We start from the raw sequence: 19,057 nt of genomic DNA on the forward strand, positions 1-19,057 counted from the left end.
CTAGGGTAGGTCCCAGACAGTACAGAGGGCAGGTACAGCATATTTTAACAGTTGGACATGTACTTTTAAGTTTGACATGTCCCGGTAGTGAAAAGCTCTTAAATTTGTTTTTCACTACGGCAAGGCCGATCTTTCGCTTAAGATAAAATTGGAATTGCCTTATTACATTTTAGAAGTGTCATTTCCAAATGGGAAGAGATAATTGTTTCATGCTTGGTGTCTCTTGAATCCTAATTTTAACTCCTAACGTACGGTAAAGTCATATTTTAAAGTACAATTCTGAAAGTGCTACTTTTAGAAAGTTTAATTATACAAGGGGTGGGCCCTAAATCACACAGCTAGATTGGGCCTGTAAATACAAAATAAACAAAAGATCTAGCTGACCATTTATAAGGCTGCCAACTATTTAAGCAGACTCAGACCAAAATCACAAATAAGATGGTCTACATCATTTTATTATTCATTTTCTTCATTAACATTAATTTTAGAAATTTACAGGACAGATATCAAATACACTTCACAATTACATGATATCAAGAAAAAACTGAAACAATAAGTGCAGCAAATTAAATAACAAATAACAATCAATTGAAACAGTAAAGACAATTCTCGCAACTGAGGATATACACTTTGAGTACATTATTTTCCTCAGTCGCTATACATATTTCTATAGAAACTCTTCCCCTGATGGTAAAATATGCCAACACGTTTTGAATCCCAATCTATTTTGAGGGATTCACCTCAGGGCTGTGACTGGATTATGTAAAAACAATAAGGAAAAAAAATGTTTGTTTAACAAACCATGCTCACCTTCTTGGAAACAATACATTTAGAAAGTTGGCTTTTTCCTGCCTTAGCCATTTGGTGCCTGCAGCCTATCTCTAGTCTGATGACTGGGGGTAGTTGTCAGTTGGGCTTTGTGTATTTCTCCTAGACAGCCACACACAATAAGAGCTTATGTGGGACTGGATGGGCCATCACTGGCAGAATGGGAGGTGAGAAGCTGGGCCCAGCCTTTTTTACACCTCAATAAGCGGTGTTCTCTTTCCAAACAAAGGGCTTAATAACCCTACATTGTCACTTCAGCCAATTCCAAGCACTTCAAAGACACTCTCTAGAACCTTCTCCCACCTTCCAGAACCAGGGCACCAGTGTATACAAGAAAGACCTCACTCACCATGACTTCATTACACTTCTGGACCTGTGGATACTCTGCCATCAGGAAAGACTGTTGTGCTGTTACAAGGAATGCCACTCTGCTTGCCTGCTACTCTGAAGGATCTGCTTCCTTGCTGTGCAGGGCTATTGCCTGCTGCCCTCTTGCCTGGGGAGGAAGAACTGAACTTGGAACCCATCTTGAAACCAGGGCCCCAGAGTGACTCAAAGGGCTAGTCTTCTGGACTCATAATCTGAACATCAGGGACATAGCATGCTCCCCAACAGCTCTTGGATCTGTCTTCAGTGAGTTTCTGACCCCTAAACGGTGCTTATCAGGGCCTGGACCCTTGGTGTGGCTCTTGATCTTTAAAATGAAAGCTTTTGGACTCTACGTGATCACAAATGGGCCCGTTCACACTAGAACATACCGCTCGCACCGAAAATCCTCATGAGCCTCCACAAGCCCGTCTCTTCACCCAGCAACCATTGATTGCCTACGGAGGATTGCCAAACCGGAGTACCAGCCCACCCACCCGCAACACCTGACCTGTTCTTCATGTCACGCCGTCCACCGTTAAACCTTCAGAGGGACTTATTTGGGACCGTTTAGGACCACAGCCCCATCCTGATCTGCTTGAACTTTTGACTTTGACCCCATCCAGTGCAACCAGATAGCCATGGTTGGTGCTTTATGCTTTTTGGCACTACATTGCAGTTTATTTTTTAATAATCTAGTTCATAACTCCGGTTCTACTGATTGGATGTTTGTTGTTTGGTCTTGTGGTATTTATTACATTTTGCTCTATTTTTCTAATCTGGTGTGGGAACTTTCTGTGTGCTGTTTTCACTGTTTTACTATTTGAAGGTACAAGTTAATTTGGAGTTTGCTTGTGTCTTACCCTGACTAAGTTTGTGGTTGCTGCTTGACCAGGGCTTACACCCCTCTCAACTAGTAACCCAGTTTCTAACAATACTTACCTTTCAGTACTTAAATTGTGCTGGTGTTTTCTGGTGTTGGGAACAGGCACTTGATTGTTACCACCATCACTTACTTTTGACAATCCACCGCAGGATGGTGCTGTCTATTTACTTCTTTACAGAGCACATACATTTATAAATTAAATGAACACATAAAAAATCATTCTATAGCTCCAGGCCATTCTTACTGCTTTGAGTGGCCTGCAATTGTCCAGAAAGTCTAATTGATGAGAGTGTGATGTTTACAATGGAACGTTTATACAGGCATGTGACAGGGATGGCATTTCCAGTCGGTAGTGCAACTTGCCCTCCTGAGCAGTACTTTGGACTCTGGCATTTGTTTATTAAAAAAATTCTGCACTGCCTTTGATATGCCCTACATTGATATTTTTGTTTTCACAATATTTGATCCTAAATATTAAGCACAGGCAGTGTTCAGAATCTACACCGTTTGCACTATGTTTGCAAAAGTGTAGCAAAATAAAAAAATATTTTTATACTAAACTGAATCCCATCGTCCACATTTGTAAAGTGGTTAAATGTATTTTTTCGACTTTTTATTATGTAAACATAGCAAAAAAGCATGAAACCAGGATACAAATACAATTCTTTATTACACTAGCAGCACAACATGGTGAAACACGATTTGCCCTACGTTTCTAGTGCGTATGCCTTTATTGATGCGTCTATTTGACTGAAGAGAGATGCTGTGAATATTTTAGAAACGCAGAAAGTCCCTCGCAACGGAATAATGCACGTTTCCCCATTTGGTGCTCACAATTACCCATATACCACGAAGAAACAGCATTTCCTCTTTAATTCCTCAGGAGTTTAGTATTGTCTATGACATTGGGCTGATGAGGTCTTGCATTAGAAGGCGCTGAACTCACCAGAAGAAAAGACTGTGGTGGTAAATCTTCAAGTGCCATTACTGGGTAAGCCGGATTGAGGTCATGTATCCACTAATGAAATGTAGTGACCTTTGCAGTTACTGAGCCCGGTGGATATATAAGATAAGGCAGAACCTGAAGAAAGCAAATAGACCTTTTGCAGCCCCATTACTCATCTCGCCAGACGAGTTGGTGGCTTAGTAATGTGCAATCTGCAGAGCTCATGCATGTACGAGTGGAAATGTTTCTCCTTTGATCATTCGCTAGCTATAGGAAGAAACTCTAAAGCCCAAGATTTGGGAACAAGCAAAATAGGGTCAGGAATAGAATGTTATTTGTCAGATTATTTAACAGTCCATAAAAATAAGAAGGTTACAGGGTATGCTCCTCTGACTGAATTCAATGCTGCAGCAGGAGGTAAATGAATGAAAATCCCAGGCACAAAAGCAGTGCTTCTGAATTGTAATTATTGAACATTAAAGTGTGAATTTAAGTGAAAAGGACACCTTCATAAAGCCCTCCTTATAGCAAAATATATTCTAAAATAACTCACAAGTGTGTAATTTCCCTTGGTATAAAGTGAACAGTAACAGGAAGTCTTGGGTGACCCGAATATAGTTTTGCAAAGCTTCACAGCTCAGTTCCTATGAAATTAACCAGTCATAAGGGCTAGTTCCTTTAATGAAGAGGTTCATGGTTAGAAGCCTTTGAAACTTTCAAGAGCAACGTTTTCTGTTTTGCAAAGTACAGTACGTTTGCTTGGGCTGCAAATTAGCAAATGGGTGACTAAACACATGGCAGGCATTTAAAGTTTGGGAAGTGGGCTGCAAAGATGTTGTAGTGGCTCAAGACCTGCCTTTTCCCGTCCACCATCAGCCCACCCGCAGTGCTCTGACTTCTGCGCCACTTCACCAAATAGCTCCCCCTACCCAGGATGATCACATTTGGTGAAAAACCATTGCTAGGATGTATGATAACAAGTCAATCCTCACTAAAGTCTTAGGATGCACCAAGCACACGCACACAGCATCGCTGAGACTCACTTGGATTCCGGGTGTGCACGTTAACAAGGCAATCCTCACGAAGGTCTCAGGCTGCACAAAGCACACGCACACAGCGTCGCTGAGACTCTCCTGTAAACATTTGTGTTCCAGTTTTTCCGTAACAGGGAGCCAGCTCACCTCTGACCCTTGGGGATAAGTTACTTCAGGACACAGCACAGCAAAGTCCTTTCAAGCAGAGGGACACAGCACACAGCAAAGTTCCTTTAGCCTTTCCTTGGTTAAAACAGCAAACTGCAGGCCAGCCCCAGAACACACAGCAAGGGCCAGTCCTTTCCTTCAGTCTCTTCAGTTGTTTTTACCTTGGCATAGGTTCCTCTTGACCACTAAGTAGTTCCAGTCTTGTTCAATCTTCATCAAGCCATTCCCCAAAGTTCAGGGGCTTCAGCTCTCATAGTTATACCCCTCAATGGCTTTGAAGTCTTTGTGTTCAGGGGGGCACTAACCCCTGTTTAAACCAGTTCTGGGTGCCTCCCTGCCAGTGACACCTTCTTCCTTTGATTAGTGGGGGTCTGGATTCGCAATCACTCAGCAGGAGATGGGACAATTGTTTTATGGCAGCAACCCAGTCCTCTTCACCTCTAGGGGCTACTCCTCCCCCTACAATCCAGATGCAGGTCAGTCTGTTGCTGTCTCACCTCCTCCCCAGGGTCAAGACATTCCCCAGATCCTATTGTTTCCAAATCCAGACAGTCAATCCTGTTTGTTGAGGACCTTCTCGAGTACTTTGGCCGGGTACGGTAACAGGGAGATCGGTCGATAATCTTTGAGTTTCTGGGGTCAGCGGAGGGTTTCTTTAGGAGAGATCTGACTTCTGCATGTTTGCATTTGTCTGGGAAGGCTGCAGTGGTGAGGGAGGTGTTGATAATGCTGGTGAGTCTCGTGCTGATAGGGTCGGTTCCGAGGGTGAAAAAAAGGTGGTGGCAGAGATCGGTGGTTGTGCCCCAGAGTGAATAGATCACATGAATGCTGTGGTTGTCTGAGTGGTGAGCAGAGACAAAGTGGGATCATTCGGCTGGTGTGTGCTGGTTGGTCGCGGTTGTTGAGGTTGAGAGCATTAGTTTGGGAGTCAAAGTTGTTATAGATGATGGCAATTTTGCTGTGGAAGTAGTCTGTGTGAGTGTCGCAGGGTTCTTGAGAGGTGTGGAATTTGTTGTCTGGGGCTGCTGGGTTGTAGAATTCCTTGACTATATTGTAGAGTTATTTCATGTGGTTGGCTGCTGTATCGATGCAGGCTGTGATGGCTGATCTCTTGCCTTCCTTAATGCACAGGTGGTAGTTGCTGAGGGCTGCTTTGTGAGAAGCACTCTCGGAGGGGTTCCTTGTGGCACGCCACTGTTTCTCTGGTCAGTAGCTCATGATCGGACACAAAGGGCACTGCATGGAAGCAAAACTGTGAAACAGTGCAATTAATTGGTGGACAAACAAGTATAACATAGATAATATGACAAAGCTGTCCCATCCTAAGTGCATTTGAGAGACCAGCAGTATAATGAGGGGAACAGTAACATATGGGTTGCAGATCGAAACAACAGCACTCTGCAGGGTAGCAGAGGACGTTTGACTGAGCAAGTGCAGCACCCTGATAGGAAGAAGGAACAGTGACCTGAGAGATGTTTCAGATGGAAGTAGAAGCACTCTGACAAACTGCACAAAAGAGAGTGGCCCGCAGCACTCTGAGAGAGTAACAGCTCCAGTAACAACAATGTGCTCATAATTGTCCATAGGATGGAGAAACAGAGTGAGAGACTGCTGCTTCTCGAGAGGCATTTCAAAATAAGGGAGCAGTACACTGAGAGAAGGCAGCATGGAAAAGGAGAACCCAGAACAGTACCCTGAGGGGTTTCAGAGAGAGGGGATAGCAACATGTGTTATATTACAGGAGAGGCCAGTGTCATACAGAGCATGATCCTAACGAGAAAGCCTGAGCAGCATCATGAGAAGGCCGTCAGAGGAAGTCTGTGCCAACATCTCAAAGGGATAGTAGTGCATCAAGTGTATTATCAGCATCATGGAGCAGCACACTTTTAGAAAGCTGCACCCAGAGAGGATTTTCATGGATGGGACTGCATCCCGAGTGAGAGCAGCATGTTGAGAAGAAAGAAAAACAGAACAGTATTTTGACGGGGGAGCTTAAAAGGCAGTAGAGACAGGGTGGTACATAAGAGAGGGCAGTATCCTAAACAAACAAGAGCACTCTGAGAAGGTAGACTGAACAATATACCCTGATAGGGATTTAACAGGGAAGGAGGCGGACCTGAGAAATAACACCAGAGTAGAGGACTGCAACACCTTTTGAAATCAGTTCTAGAAATACGAACAATACAAGGAGGGAGTGGCACTGGGAAGAGATAACAGAAAAATCTGTCCTCCAGGAGAAGTTTTGCATGGAGCACCCGAGATACAGCAGCACCACAAATATATAAAGAAAGTAGCACCCTGCAAAGGAATTCCCAGAGAGTGCTAATCACTCATGATAGGCTGCATCATGAGAGGATTTCCTTAGGTGGAGTAGTATATGAGAAGCACTGGCCAGAGCTCAAAGCAACAACAGCACCCCAAGAAAATGTGTGTTTTAGTTAGCGATAGTGGGGAATTCAGAGGCAAAATCACTGCCTGAGGGGAGGGAGCATCCAGAGAGATAGTAGCATGCTCAGAATGACAGGACACTACCTTGAAAGGAGAGAATGCTACTCTGATAAGGAGCTGTATGTTGAACCCACAGCTTGGGCAATGCCCCTTTTCATAGGAGAAGAGTTATAACAATGGGGTGACCCAAATGCCACTGGGCCTGGGTAGATAATGGTACAGTAAGATTATGTCCCAGTGGAGATGAAATGAAACCGATAAATCAATAGAACGCATTTGTCAATAGTATCCACTACAAGTCAGACACCACCATATATTCTTTCCAAACAATGGATATGCTTTAATTGCATCATAATATCTGATTTAATCCATTAATAGAATACAAAACAACTCTTAAATGGATATATTCTTTAAGGAACAGGTGCACAGAGGAGTGAGGTGATGGGTGTAAGGGAAGGATTGTGGAAAAGGACAGTGGTGCGTACATATATACATCAATATGATAATTGCAAACTATCCTGACATATATGCTTGACAAAAATACAGAAGTGTCGACGTTTCGACCCCTAAACGGAGCAGCCAATTTCACGCATTGTGGGCGGGGTCTTCATCAGGACAAAAGTCAGGGTGGGGTGTGGCACCTACGGACAATAGCATAAGGTTATTCCGGTGGGGTGTACAAGTAAACAGAGATGTATACGAAAAAAGTAATGGGGATTTACCAGTAAAAACAGCTCTATTGCTTCGGGCTGAATTTAAAAAAGAGAGGAGACAGGACACTAGGACCTCTGTTCCTAGGGATACTGAGGGGGTAACATTTGCAGATATTCAGTATGAAAATGTTCATTAAACAAACTTACTTAGCCTTCTTCGTGATGATAGATGTACTCAGAAAGGAAAAAGGGGGCCCAGGTTGATGACTAATCCGTGGCTGAGAAAGATGATAACCTACGTCAAAGAAGAGCTCTCCAGCAGAGGTTAGGGTGCAAACAAGGGGGGAGCATGCTGGGTAAATGGGAGCCTAAATATTTTTCCTTAATGAACCAATGTCCACTGCCAAAGGTTTCATCTGTTTATTATGAAAAATTACAACAGGTGCAGTAGGCATGAATCCAACAGGTCTTTAGGCTGGGATCCTATTACACTGCGGTAAAGCATGTACACCATTTTTGTGTTACAAAGAATCACTGGATTACTGTAATAGACAAGTATTTTGGTGTTGGTTACTTTCTAAAACTAGCCTTTGAAGATTTGCCCTAGGATAATCCTTGCAAGACCATTTTAGGAGGCTGTAGCAGGTGTTGTTTTCTGCCAGGCAGAGGGGTAAGTGGCATGTTAAGTCCACCGCATGTTAGCCCTGCCCCATTCACTCGTGTATTAGCCACCCTCCCCAAAGTTCAGGTCTAGTTGCGCCTTGGTCAGCGGCCAGATATATAAACTATCTGGATTGTAGCAGCATAGCTAGAGGCATATATAATTAACTGAGCAACAGATACATTGCCATACTCTGTTAACTTCCCAATGATTGGCCTTGGAACAGAAGCAAAGCAGAGCAGGGAAGCCCACCTCATGTAGATGTTGAAACTTAAAAGTGGGTTAACTATCCTTACCATGCAAAAGACACTGGGAGAGCCTATGGAGCAACTGATGGAGAGAACTAAATAAAATATATCTTTAGCTACTAACAGAAATTCAGAAATATTTCATATACTAGTTCAAAGTGATTAGAGAAGGTAAGTTAACAGGAGGTGTACATTTTCCTCCTGAATAAAAGTGTGGATTTGTAAACGTCTTTATAAAGGATCACAATACAATAACATTTCACCTTTTTCTAAAGCACTAGTGGAGATAAAGTTCCCCAATGCCTACCAATCGTCCATGGGCCATTTTGGATGCTGAAAATATGCAATCTGTGAGATACATTTCTTCATATTCTTAATCTGAAATGTACTTGCTGCAAAGTGGTAACAGTAAGAGCTTCATTGTGAATTCTTCTTTGTGAGGCCCAGTAACTCCACCCACAGGAGTTACCAATACAGGAGGTACAGGTAACATTTACTGGGGCTATAAAGTTCGACTTTGAGAGTACTTCTAGATATGAGAAATTTCTGGAGAAGTCTGTAATTCTGGGTGCTTTTGTCCTGGTAATTATATATTTCTCCCAGTAGCTGAGTCTGTGGGTGATGTCAACAGGACCTGTGGCGTTCCTTGTATCTTATTGTTTTGAGGGCGACTGTAACTTTCTTTAGTTTCTCAAAAAATCATAACTTTGGCAGAGGCAACAATTTGTGAGAGTCTACTGAATAGCATCCTATTTATTCTGGTAGCAGTTGTAAAACAGCTCATGACCGAATCCAAATTCTTTCCAAAGATACATTTCTTTGGGAAATGTAATGAAAAAATAATAATTTTGATATTATAAACAGAACAACTAAACTAGAGTGGATCTATAAGCCATGAGCTATCCCCAACTCTGTGCTGATCTTGGCAATATTTCTTTGGCACATATTTTAAAAACTTTATGGCCCTTTCCTATTTAACTGAATCATTGAATGTCTTTGCCAAAATACAATACAACTGAACACAGCCATATCCTATATAACCATGCCTATATCAGGGGTGAATGAACAAAACTGGAAAACTATACATTGGTATGCCACCCACTAACTATTGAGAAGATCACATCCGATCACAAGGGATGAAATTGTGTTTTTTTATGTTGATGAAAAAACATTCTCATCACGTCGTTAACCTGATGTCTGTAAAATGCAAGACCCAGTTTTTTTGAGTTGTGATTTACCTGCTATTCTATATCATTCATAACTTAGACTGTTTCCTCATAGGAACTGTGCAAACGTCACAATTAATGTTAACTGAATTTCTTTTTTAGGACTGGGCTTCAGCATTGCAGGAGGAGTAGGAAACCAGCACATCCCAGGAGATAACAGTATTTATGTTACCAAAATCATTGGTGGAGGTGCTGCACAAAAAGATGGAAGATTGCAAGTTGGAGACAGGCTTCTTATGGTGAGAAAATAACATATGCTGTTTTTGAGAAAACTCTGATGTAATTAGTGATGACAGAAGCATGATGAAATGATCCCACCAATGCTTATTAAACGTATACATTCACAGGCAAAGCAGTGAAGTCTTAATTACCACTTCACTCTTCTTCGTCTCTGTTCTTTGTTCATCATTAGAACATTGGAATGTTGTGGCTTCATTGAAGACAATGGAGTGCTCCGGGCTTCTAATGGCTGGTGGAAGTCCGGAGCTCCAACATTCCACTGTTTGCTCACAGTTGTTGCTGTGACCAAAAAGCCTCACTGAGCCGTAGGGGATTTGAACCCTCTCGGGCTCTGTGAGGCCTTTGTTTTACAAATTAGAATATTCTGCCCTCTAGGAGTGGAATGTTCTAATAACCTTACGGCACCCCGTAGCGGCAGTGGCGGCCAGCATTGCTCGTAAGTGCTGCGGCAGGTGAGTCGCGCAGAGGGAGGGTGTCGCGCAGGAGAGCTCACGCACATTTGAATAGAAATCATAAAGAACAAAAATAAATAAACTTACTGCTGCGCCGGGTCCTGCGTCTCTGCACCTTCTCTTCTCTGACAAAAGCACAGCCAGGCTCCACTGACCAATGACAACGCTGCAATGCAGTGTTGTGATCGGTAGGCACCCAGGCTCCCCTGACCAATCACAACAATGCAATGCAGCTCAACCAGGAAATGGGAGCCTGGGCTTCTTCTTTGTGCAGGCTGTAATGCAGCCTGCATGGAGTACATGGAAAGTGCATATGACTTGTTTGGGCGGCCCAAGAGGGTTTGCACACTTAGGAGTGGGCAAACCCCTCCCCCCCCCCACCCTGCTCCGTGAGCATATCAGCCCTGCTTGCTGGCAGAGGCTGGAAACGTAAAATGATAATAACTGAAAGTTATTATCATTTTATGTTTCCTTTTCTCGCACTGCTTGAAAACAGTGAGGCCGTGCTCCTCTGTCGTAGCAGAGGAGCTGCCAGTGCATAGCAGCCTCTACCGACCATTAAAGGCCCACTACCTTGTTAAAGGCCCTTGCCTTTGGCACGGGGCTCTAACACTGGAGCGGGCCTTTAATGGCGGGCTCTAAGGTTATAGAAGACTCTGGATCTCTGCTAGCCACTTCTATAGCACATTCCAAAAACCATTGAGCATCTTTTTGTACACATTGTTCCATCCTGTCTGAGACCATTAAAGGGCAGTCTATTTACCATGCATCCAATTTAGTTCCTTTCTGATTTTCTGAACTTTTGGGTGCATCTTTAGAGGTTCTTCTCTTACCCTTATTGTTCCTTGTTTCCACGGCTCTGGTGTCAGGGCCGGGTGAAGTTGTGACGACAGGGTCATCCCTAGTAGTCCGCCCTTGATTCCTGGCGAGGCTGATGGAAGATCATGGACAGGAATATTCCTGTGATATTCTTCCCGGATGAGTGCCGGCATGTGGAATAGCTTCGGCAGTAGGAATGACATTCGCACATGCCCTCTCAAGTGATCCAGAGAAGGTTAAAAATAAGAAGGATTTATCATGTTATTGGAGGATATTAGGTGCCATTTTGGAACACCAGTGTAAGAAGGAGAATGGTGTTGTTCTAGTTTCAAGCTTTTTTCTCAATGTTGTAAACCTGATCAAAAAACTGTTGATGTTATTTCGGTAATGAAAGAGCCTGTTTTGTATGATTGGAAGGCAGTGCTGGCCGGTGAACTCTAAAAATAGGGGGGCACCGAATGAGTGAGCAAGCACATCTGACATGAAAGAGTGACTACCGGGACTTTTCATTTTGCAGGATGTTCATTAAATTCTGTGTCCCCATTGAAACATAGTGTAGTTTATCAAATGGGCCTTCCCTTAAAGCATCATATCATCATTGCTATATTTAAACAAAGATGTTATTAAAGTCAGCTTTTGGCAACATGAACATCAACAGAGCGGCTGTGTTTCAGGAAATGGAAATCAGCATGCATAGCCTGTGACACGAATAGATCTCTTTTAAAGATCGATCGTTGCAGAAAAAATGTAAAGTTCCACTCACCAAGCCTCTGGGAAGTGCAAAATGCTTTTAAATCGCGCAGTCAAGGCAGGCATGGGCCAGACTGCCGCGCTAATGGTGACCCCACTCTAGCCCTGTGGCACTATCAGAGGCAGTCGGGGGGGATGAGGGTGCTACAAACAGCGGTCGAAGTGCATTTAAAACAGGCATTGGTAAATGCATTAGCTTTCGCCTATGTGAATAATAATACACTTTTTTGTTGTAAGTTGTAGCTTACTGAGTAGTTGTACAATATATGTAACAGAAAGTCTTTTAAAGGGTTATGACTTGTTTATGTACAAAAAGTCAATATATTGTGCTGTTACTGGCGGTATGGTGCGGGTAAGTAATAGCAAACGTTTGAAAAATTAAATGAAAGAGGGAAATAGAGTTAATTAATGTAATACCAATATTATGTATTTAGAGGAGTTCTGACAATTTTTGTGCTCGGTGCCTGGTGCACCATTCAAATCATGTGCCAAGTGCCTGCAAGATAACTAGATTTGTGACTGCCTGTTTAATAGTAAAATATAGCAATATTTAGTGTTTGGAGGAGTTAAGACGACTTTTGGCCCCCGTGCCACTGCATCAGCTGCACCATTCAAATCATGACCCTTTGCCTGTAAGGTAACAACACTTGTGACTGCCTGTTTACTAGTAAAACATTGCAATATCTGGTGTTTAGAGAGGTTCCAAGAGCTTTGGACCCCGGTGTCACTGCACCTGCAGCACCATTAAAATCATGGCCCTAGTGCCTTCAAGGTAAGTGCACTTGTGACTGCCTGTTTAATAGTGAAATTTAGCGTTATTCTGCGTTTAGTGGGGTCCCTAGAGTTTTTGTCCCCCAAGCCACAGCACCTGCTGCTCTATTCAAGTTAAGCCCATTTTAACTGCAAGATAACTGCAATTGTGTCTGCCTGTATAGTAGTAAAGTTTAGCAATATTAGGTGTTCAGGGGATTTCTGACAACGTTTGGGCATGATGTCACTGCCCCTGCAGCACCACTCAAATCATGACCCTGTTGTCTGCAAGGTAACTGCACTTGTGACTGCCTGTTGCATAGTAAAAATAAAGCAATATTACGTGTTTAGTGGGGTGCCTAGAGCTTTTAGTCCTGGTACTACTGCACCTGCTGCACCATTCAAATCATGACCGTATTGCCTGCTAGATAAATGCACATGTGATTGTTGTGTTTAGTAGTGAAATTTGCAATAATCTGGGTTAGTGGGGTCCCCAACGCGTTTGGCCCTACTGCCACTGCACCTGCTGCACCATTTAAATCAAGCCCCTTTCAACTGCAAGGTAACTGCAATTGTGATTGCCTGTTTAGTAGTAAAGTATAGCAGTATTAGGTGTTTAGAGGAGCTCTGATAACATTTTGACCCGGTGCCACTGCCCCTGCTGCACCATTCAAAACATGACCCTAGTGCCTGAAAGATAACTGCACTTGTGACTGCCTGTTTAGTTGTAAAATATAGCAATAATCAGTGTTTAGTGGAGTGCCTAGAACTTTTGGTCCCGGTGCCACTGCACCTGCTGCACCATTTAAATCATGCCCATGTTGTCTGTCTCATGTTAAGGTGTAAAATGTATGTGATATATCTTCTTATGTCACTGTCACCAATACTGATGTGATGTACTTACTTAAAGAAAATGGCAATACATTTTTTTTTTAAACGACCATGTAGGCTGCAAGGTAATTGCACTTGTGACTACCTGTTTGGTAGCAAAATATGGCAAGTGGGGTGCCTAGAGCTTTTGGCCCTAGTGTCACTGCACCTCCTGCACTATTCATATCATAACCCTATTGCCTGCTAGATAAATGCACTTGTGATTGTCTTGTTTAGTAGTACAATTTAGCAATAATCTGGGTTTAGTGGGGTCCCTAGAGCTTTGGGCCCTATTGCCACTGCACCTGCTGCACCATTCAAATCAAGTCCCTTTTAAATGCAAGGTTACTGCAATTGTGAATGCCTGTTTAGTAGTCAAATATAGCAATATTATGTGTTTGGAAGAGTTCTGACAACTTGTGGGTTCGGTGCTACTGCATGACCCTGTTGTCTGTCTGTTTAGTAGAAAAATATATCATAGCTCCTATATATTAACTTTCTTTTTAATGTGTAATGTTTATGACAACATTTAGAATTTGATCATAATCACCAAATAGATTAAGTTGAAAAATCAATTCCCACAACGTGCAAAAAAGGTACTGAGGCTTGAATAGGAAAAGCCACAAAAGTTCTTTGGCTAAAGCATCTGCTTTACACAACTTAGTAATAAAAAACAAACATTCCAGCATACTGTTGGAACCTGTCTCCCATTTCCATGGGAAGAGATCAGCAAACGGGTTTTAAATAGTGTGAACAGCTTTAGTAGAAGTATCATAAATCTGTGTACCAAGGGAGAGTAAAAAAAAAGTTCCACACAAAAAGCGAATGAACACAATAATTCAGCAATGGGAACTGATAAGAGCCACCTTTTAACCGCATGCGTGCGGGCGGAATTCCGCCCGTACGCTGAGTTTTTTTAAATCGCACTTTACGTGACGAGCTGGGCTCGTCATGAGCGTGCGAGGAGGCTACCTCATGACGAGCCCAGCTCGTCATGAGCGTGGAAGGGGTTAAGGAATATTAAATACAGGAGATTTCACAAGCGCTGTGCAGGCGAAACTTAAAAAGTATGGGAACTGTGATGCTGTGTGCAATGGGGGAGGGGCTGATTGGGAATGGGGCGGGGTCAAAGGCCTGACTAAAAGAACAAACTAACTTTTTTTCGACTTAGACATTCATGTAACTACATATAAAATAATGTACAACTTAATGAAAAAGAAATGCAAGTAAGATCAATCAGTTGAAAATGCACTATTGTACATTATGAAACATCTATTAGTTAATGTACTGCAGAAGTTTGTGTGTGTATCCAGAGAACCACAGAAATGAAACCCGGTTGGTGGCTTGTGTATGTTTAATGCTACAAGGTCCCTGTCTGTGACAGAAAGCACTGTGAATATGTAAGTCATTCTTCTAAACTTGCATTACACTCATATTAAGATAGACTGCTACAAAATGCACAAAAAAAGGTTTAAAGTGATTCCATAACAGATTTCAGTAATATCCTGATTGTTTATAGTGTACATTTCTTATATAACTGTCTTTCAAAATCACACACTTCACAGCTCAGTTGGTAACCCTCTTGCAATACCACCCAAAATATGTACATCCGTGTCAACAGGAAGCTTCAAGTGATTCGGTTAATGAAGATAACTTCCAGCTTTCAAACATCCTTTACATTTGCAGATTGACCCGTTGCACACATTTACATTACTTTCAAGCAACCTGTCACCCCAGCAAGAAGGTTTGTTTAGCTGTCTGCCCCTCCATCGATTTCACAGCACAGGAGACTCTCTGCCTTACACTTCAGCTGAAGCTTTTCAACTGTCAGAATTAACCATCAGGGTAACTATTCATCTTTAAATTAAAAAAGTGTGGGCACGTCATGCCCCTCAGATCCCGCTCACTTCAACCTCTGGCTATGAAGCCTCTGTGGTTGCAGAAGTCCTGCATTTCAACCCTTCGGTCCATCAAGGGTGACTCAAAGTTTAGGATTCCAAGCAGAAGAAAGGAGCACTCATTTAGCAATACAAGTGAAAAGAGCAGCTCCTCTTTAGCATATTGCTGAAGGCTAAACATGTTCTCCACTCCTTGAGACCAACATTCCAGAGCTTGAACTAGCTGCAAGATTCCTCCGCCAACACAATCCCTCAGCACCACCCACTTCCACATTCACACTGTTGCACAGGCCTGCTCCCTGCCATTCACTTTCATGAAGCTCTGCTGACTACCCTGGGCCACAAGAATAGCACCTCATGCCTGACTTAGGCAGAGCTGCTGAAACAGGCCAGGTGACTGCTCCTAGCGTCACTGTACTGGCTTGAACCTTGAGGGCAAGAGAAACCTCGACCGGGACATGTTCAGAAGTACCGACTCCATCACCCCTTCTTCCCTCTGTGTTCAACCTGCTGCCCTTAGCCTCAAATTGCTTGGAGTACTTCTCCTCTACAAATGGGAGGACAATGCCCCCATGCTCCTTAACACCAGCCGCCAGTGATGGAGGGATGTGGAGACTACATCTTTTTTATATTACCATTCTGGAATCCAACAATGATTTGGTGATGCCTCATCTGATGAAGGATATTATGTCTACTTCCATTTTGGTAGGGTAGGAATGTGCAATGTTCTTGCTAAAATGGAATTACATCCCCATTTACTCACAGATGCATCATTTGATATTTTCGGAGTCACAGCCTTTTCTTAAGGGGCTGTGATTAGTGGATGACATCATATTTGGACTTAAGACTAGAAATCGGGGGGGTGCAAACATTTTTAAAATGTTTATTTATTTATTTATTTATAAAGTTTTATATAGCGCAAACTTCATCCCGAAGGATATCAGAGCGCTTTACAATTTGAGGGAAAGTAAGGTAACAGATCTGAACATGAGTCAAATGGGGAATCTACATAGGCATTGAATCAAATAATGCCCACATAACAGATCATTTATAAACCTGGAGTAAACGAAGATTGGGCTAGTCGATAAAACATAATGACACAAGGGGAGGCGAATACAATAACAATATACCGGATTAATAACCAATACTGTAGTATGTCCGATGCGATTAGAGCTGACAGTCACCCCTCGTGTTAAGGTAAGAACTTAATCATGAGGAATCTTTTTGCTTCCAGTTTGAAAGCAACCTTGGAAGAAGAGATTCAACGAATTTCCGGTGGAAGAGAGTTCCAAATGTATGGTGCAGAGCTAGAGAAGGCTCATTGGCATGATCTCTTTTTGCTGGAGATCTGACGTTTCAAGAGGAGGGAATTAGCACTCCTTGGCGGTCTACCCCCTCCGGATAGTTCTAGCTATTGCGCAAGGTTGTTGGGGGTTTTGGAGTGGAGGGCGTTGTGCGATAGGCAGGCAATATTTAGTAGAATTCTAGCTTCGTAGGGCAGCCAGGTTGGAGATTTTAAGACCGGGGAGATGTGGGCATTTCACTTGGTGCCCGTAATCAATCTGGCCGCCGCGTTCAATGAAGCCTTTAGGGGGGCCAAAGTGTATTTGGGGAGGCCACATAGCATAGCAATGCCTTAGTCAAGCCTTGGCAAAACAGCCCTTGCAACACTTGCTTGAAATCTGCTTGAGGTAGGAAAGGTTTGAGATTCCTGAGTGTTCTCAGAAGGTGGTTAGCTCCCTTACATACATGCTAATATGGGTCTTCTTATTCAGATGCTTGTCCGGGGTGATTCCTAGAGATTTAGCTGAGTCAATAATGCAGGGGCGCAGTCGAAGGCGGTGAGTTGGTTCTTCCAGAGGTCGATTTTAGGAGTATGTTTTTGGGGAGAAATGAGGAGGAATTCTGTTTTGGAGGTGTTTAGTAAGAGGTGGTTCTCAGTTAACCAGTTTTGGGTAGTCAGTAGGGTGGAGTTGAGTGACGTAATGTCATCTGGGGAGGAGATTTTCAGATAGAGTTGGGTGTCGTCAGCATACATATGGAAGCGAATGTCCATGGATTTTAGTACATTAGCTAATGGTTCCAGGAACAAATTGAAGAGAATGGGAGATAAGGAGGACCCTTGGGGAACCCCATGGTGACTGGGGATGGCTGGGCGAGTGAGTGGTTCGCTTTAACTCTTTGGGACCTGTGCTGCAGGAAGGTCAAGAACCAACGCAGCACCTGACCAGACAGGCCCATCCTATGCTCCAGAATGACTAGGAGGCTGTCATGATTGACAGTGTCAAATGCGGAGGAAAGGTCGAGTAGGATAAGGAGGCAGCATTCATTTTGATCAAACATTATTAAGATGTCATCCATCACGTTAATGAGAGCCGATTCAGTGTTGTACCCACCACGAAAGCCAGATTGGTGATGGTCCAGGAGATGGACGTTTTCGATGTGCGCACATTGTTGTGACTGGACACATTTTTAAAGGAGTTTGGCTAGTTTGGGGATGCTGGAGATGGGTTGAAAGTTGTTAAGATCTGTACTGTGAGCTGTAGTTTTTTTTTTTATATAGGTGTTACCTGAGCCTCTTTTAGGCATTCTGGGATCGTGCCTTGTGACAGAGATGCATTGACGATCTTGGACCCGATGGGGGAGATTTCATCCTTAATTACTTTGAAGATGGTGGGTGATAACGGGTCACTGAAGTGATTAGATGGGTTGATACTCCTAAGAACCTTTTTGATATCATTTTCATTGAGGGGGGGGAGGGTAAAGGTGTCCCAGGAAGCGTTGTTCTTGATACCCCAGCTACATGGTGCTGCTTTGTCTAGTAATGCCAGGGGGGGTGCAGTTTCATTGGGTAGCAATAGAGCCCTCCTCTTTTCCAGATCAATGTTAATAAGTCTAGTTTTCTCAATGAAAAAGGCAGCCAGATCATCACATGAGGGAGGTCTGACTTCCAAAGCTGATCGGTTAGGGGCAACCACCGATTGTTATTTAACCAGTTCAAACAGTTTCTCAGGTCGATTAGCCGCTTGGTTACGTTGGGATCTAAAATATTCCGCCTTAGCTGACTTGATTTGTTTGTTATAAGAACTCCTTGCTGATCTAAGGATTTTTAGATGGTCCACAGATGGGGTGGATCTCCAGGAATTTTCGATGGCCCTTAGATTGCGATGTTCCGAGTTTAGGTTGCCATTAAACTAAGGTTTATATATTTTTGTAGGTGCATTTTTTTGTTGGAGTACAGCCATAGAATCCATGATGCTAGAAATGGAAGAGTTGTAGAAGTCTGTGAGTGCATGGACTTCATTTATGTCCAATTGGGGAAAGAGGGCATGATAATAGCGGGTTGCTAGGTTAACTGCATTGATACCTCTGAGGTCCCTTTTCCAGATCTTTGGTTTAGTTGTTTGTGCCTTACTCTGATAAACCTCCGAGTTGATATGGAAGGCAATGATGTGATGGTCCGACCAATCACATTGTATGATGGAGTCCAATGTGATGGTATGTCCTTTGGAGATGATGAGGTTTAGAATTTCCCCTTTAATGTGTGTAGGCTGGTCACAATGTTGAATAAATTCGTGATCATTCAAGAAGGAATTAAGGCATGAAGCTGCTTGGTCATTAGTGTTTGATCAGTGAAGGTTAAAGTCCCCAAGGTAGATGTGGGACTGGACTGAATCCACATTGCCTGCGATGATTTCCATTAATTGTTCAATGAAGGGGAGATTGTTGCCTGGGGGGTGATAGAATGTGTGTAGTTTGCCAACCAGAGGATTGTTACTAGAGATGTTGAGACAAAGGTATTCGCAAGTTACTG

The 19,057-nt window shown here is 43.0% G+C and overlaps 1 protein-coding gene across 1 annotated transcript in view; it reads left to right on the forward strand.

Annotated features, from left to right (window-relative positions):
* The window catches only part of LOC144773448 (disks large homolog 2-like), an 843,812-nt gene that overhangs the window by 396,678 nt on the left and 428,077 nt on the right, over positions 1-19,057 (forward strand). The window contains exon 6 of the mRNA XM_078658478.1: positions 9,567-9,703. Coding sequence (XP_078514604.1) covers positions 9,567-9,703 — 137 coding nt within the window. The remainder of the gene's footprint in view (positions 1-9,566; positions 9,704-19,057) is intronic.

The sequence above is a fragment of the Lissotriton helveticus genome, chromosome 8, assembly GCF_964261635.1.
Source record: "Lissotriton helveticus chromosome 8, aLisHel1.1, whole genome shotgun sequence".
Lineage (NCBI taxonomy): Eukaryota > Metazoa > Chordata > Amphibia > Caudata > Salamandridae > Lissotriton > Lissotriton helveticus.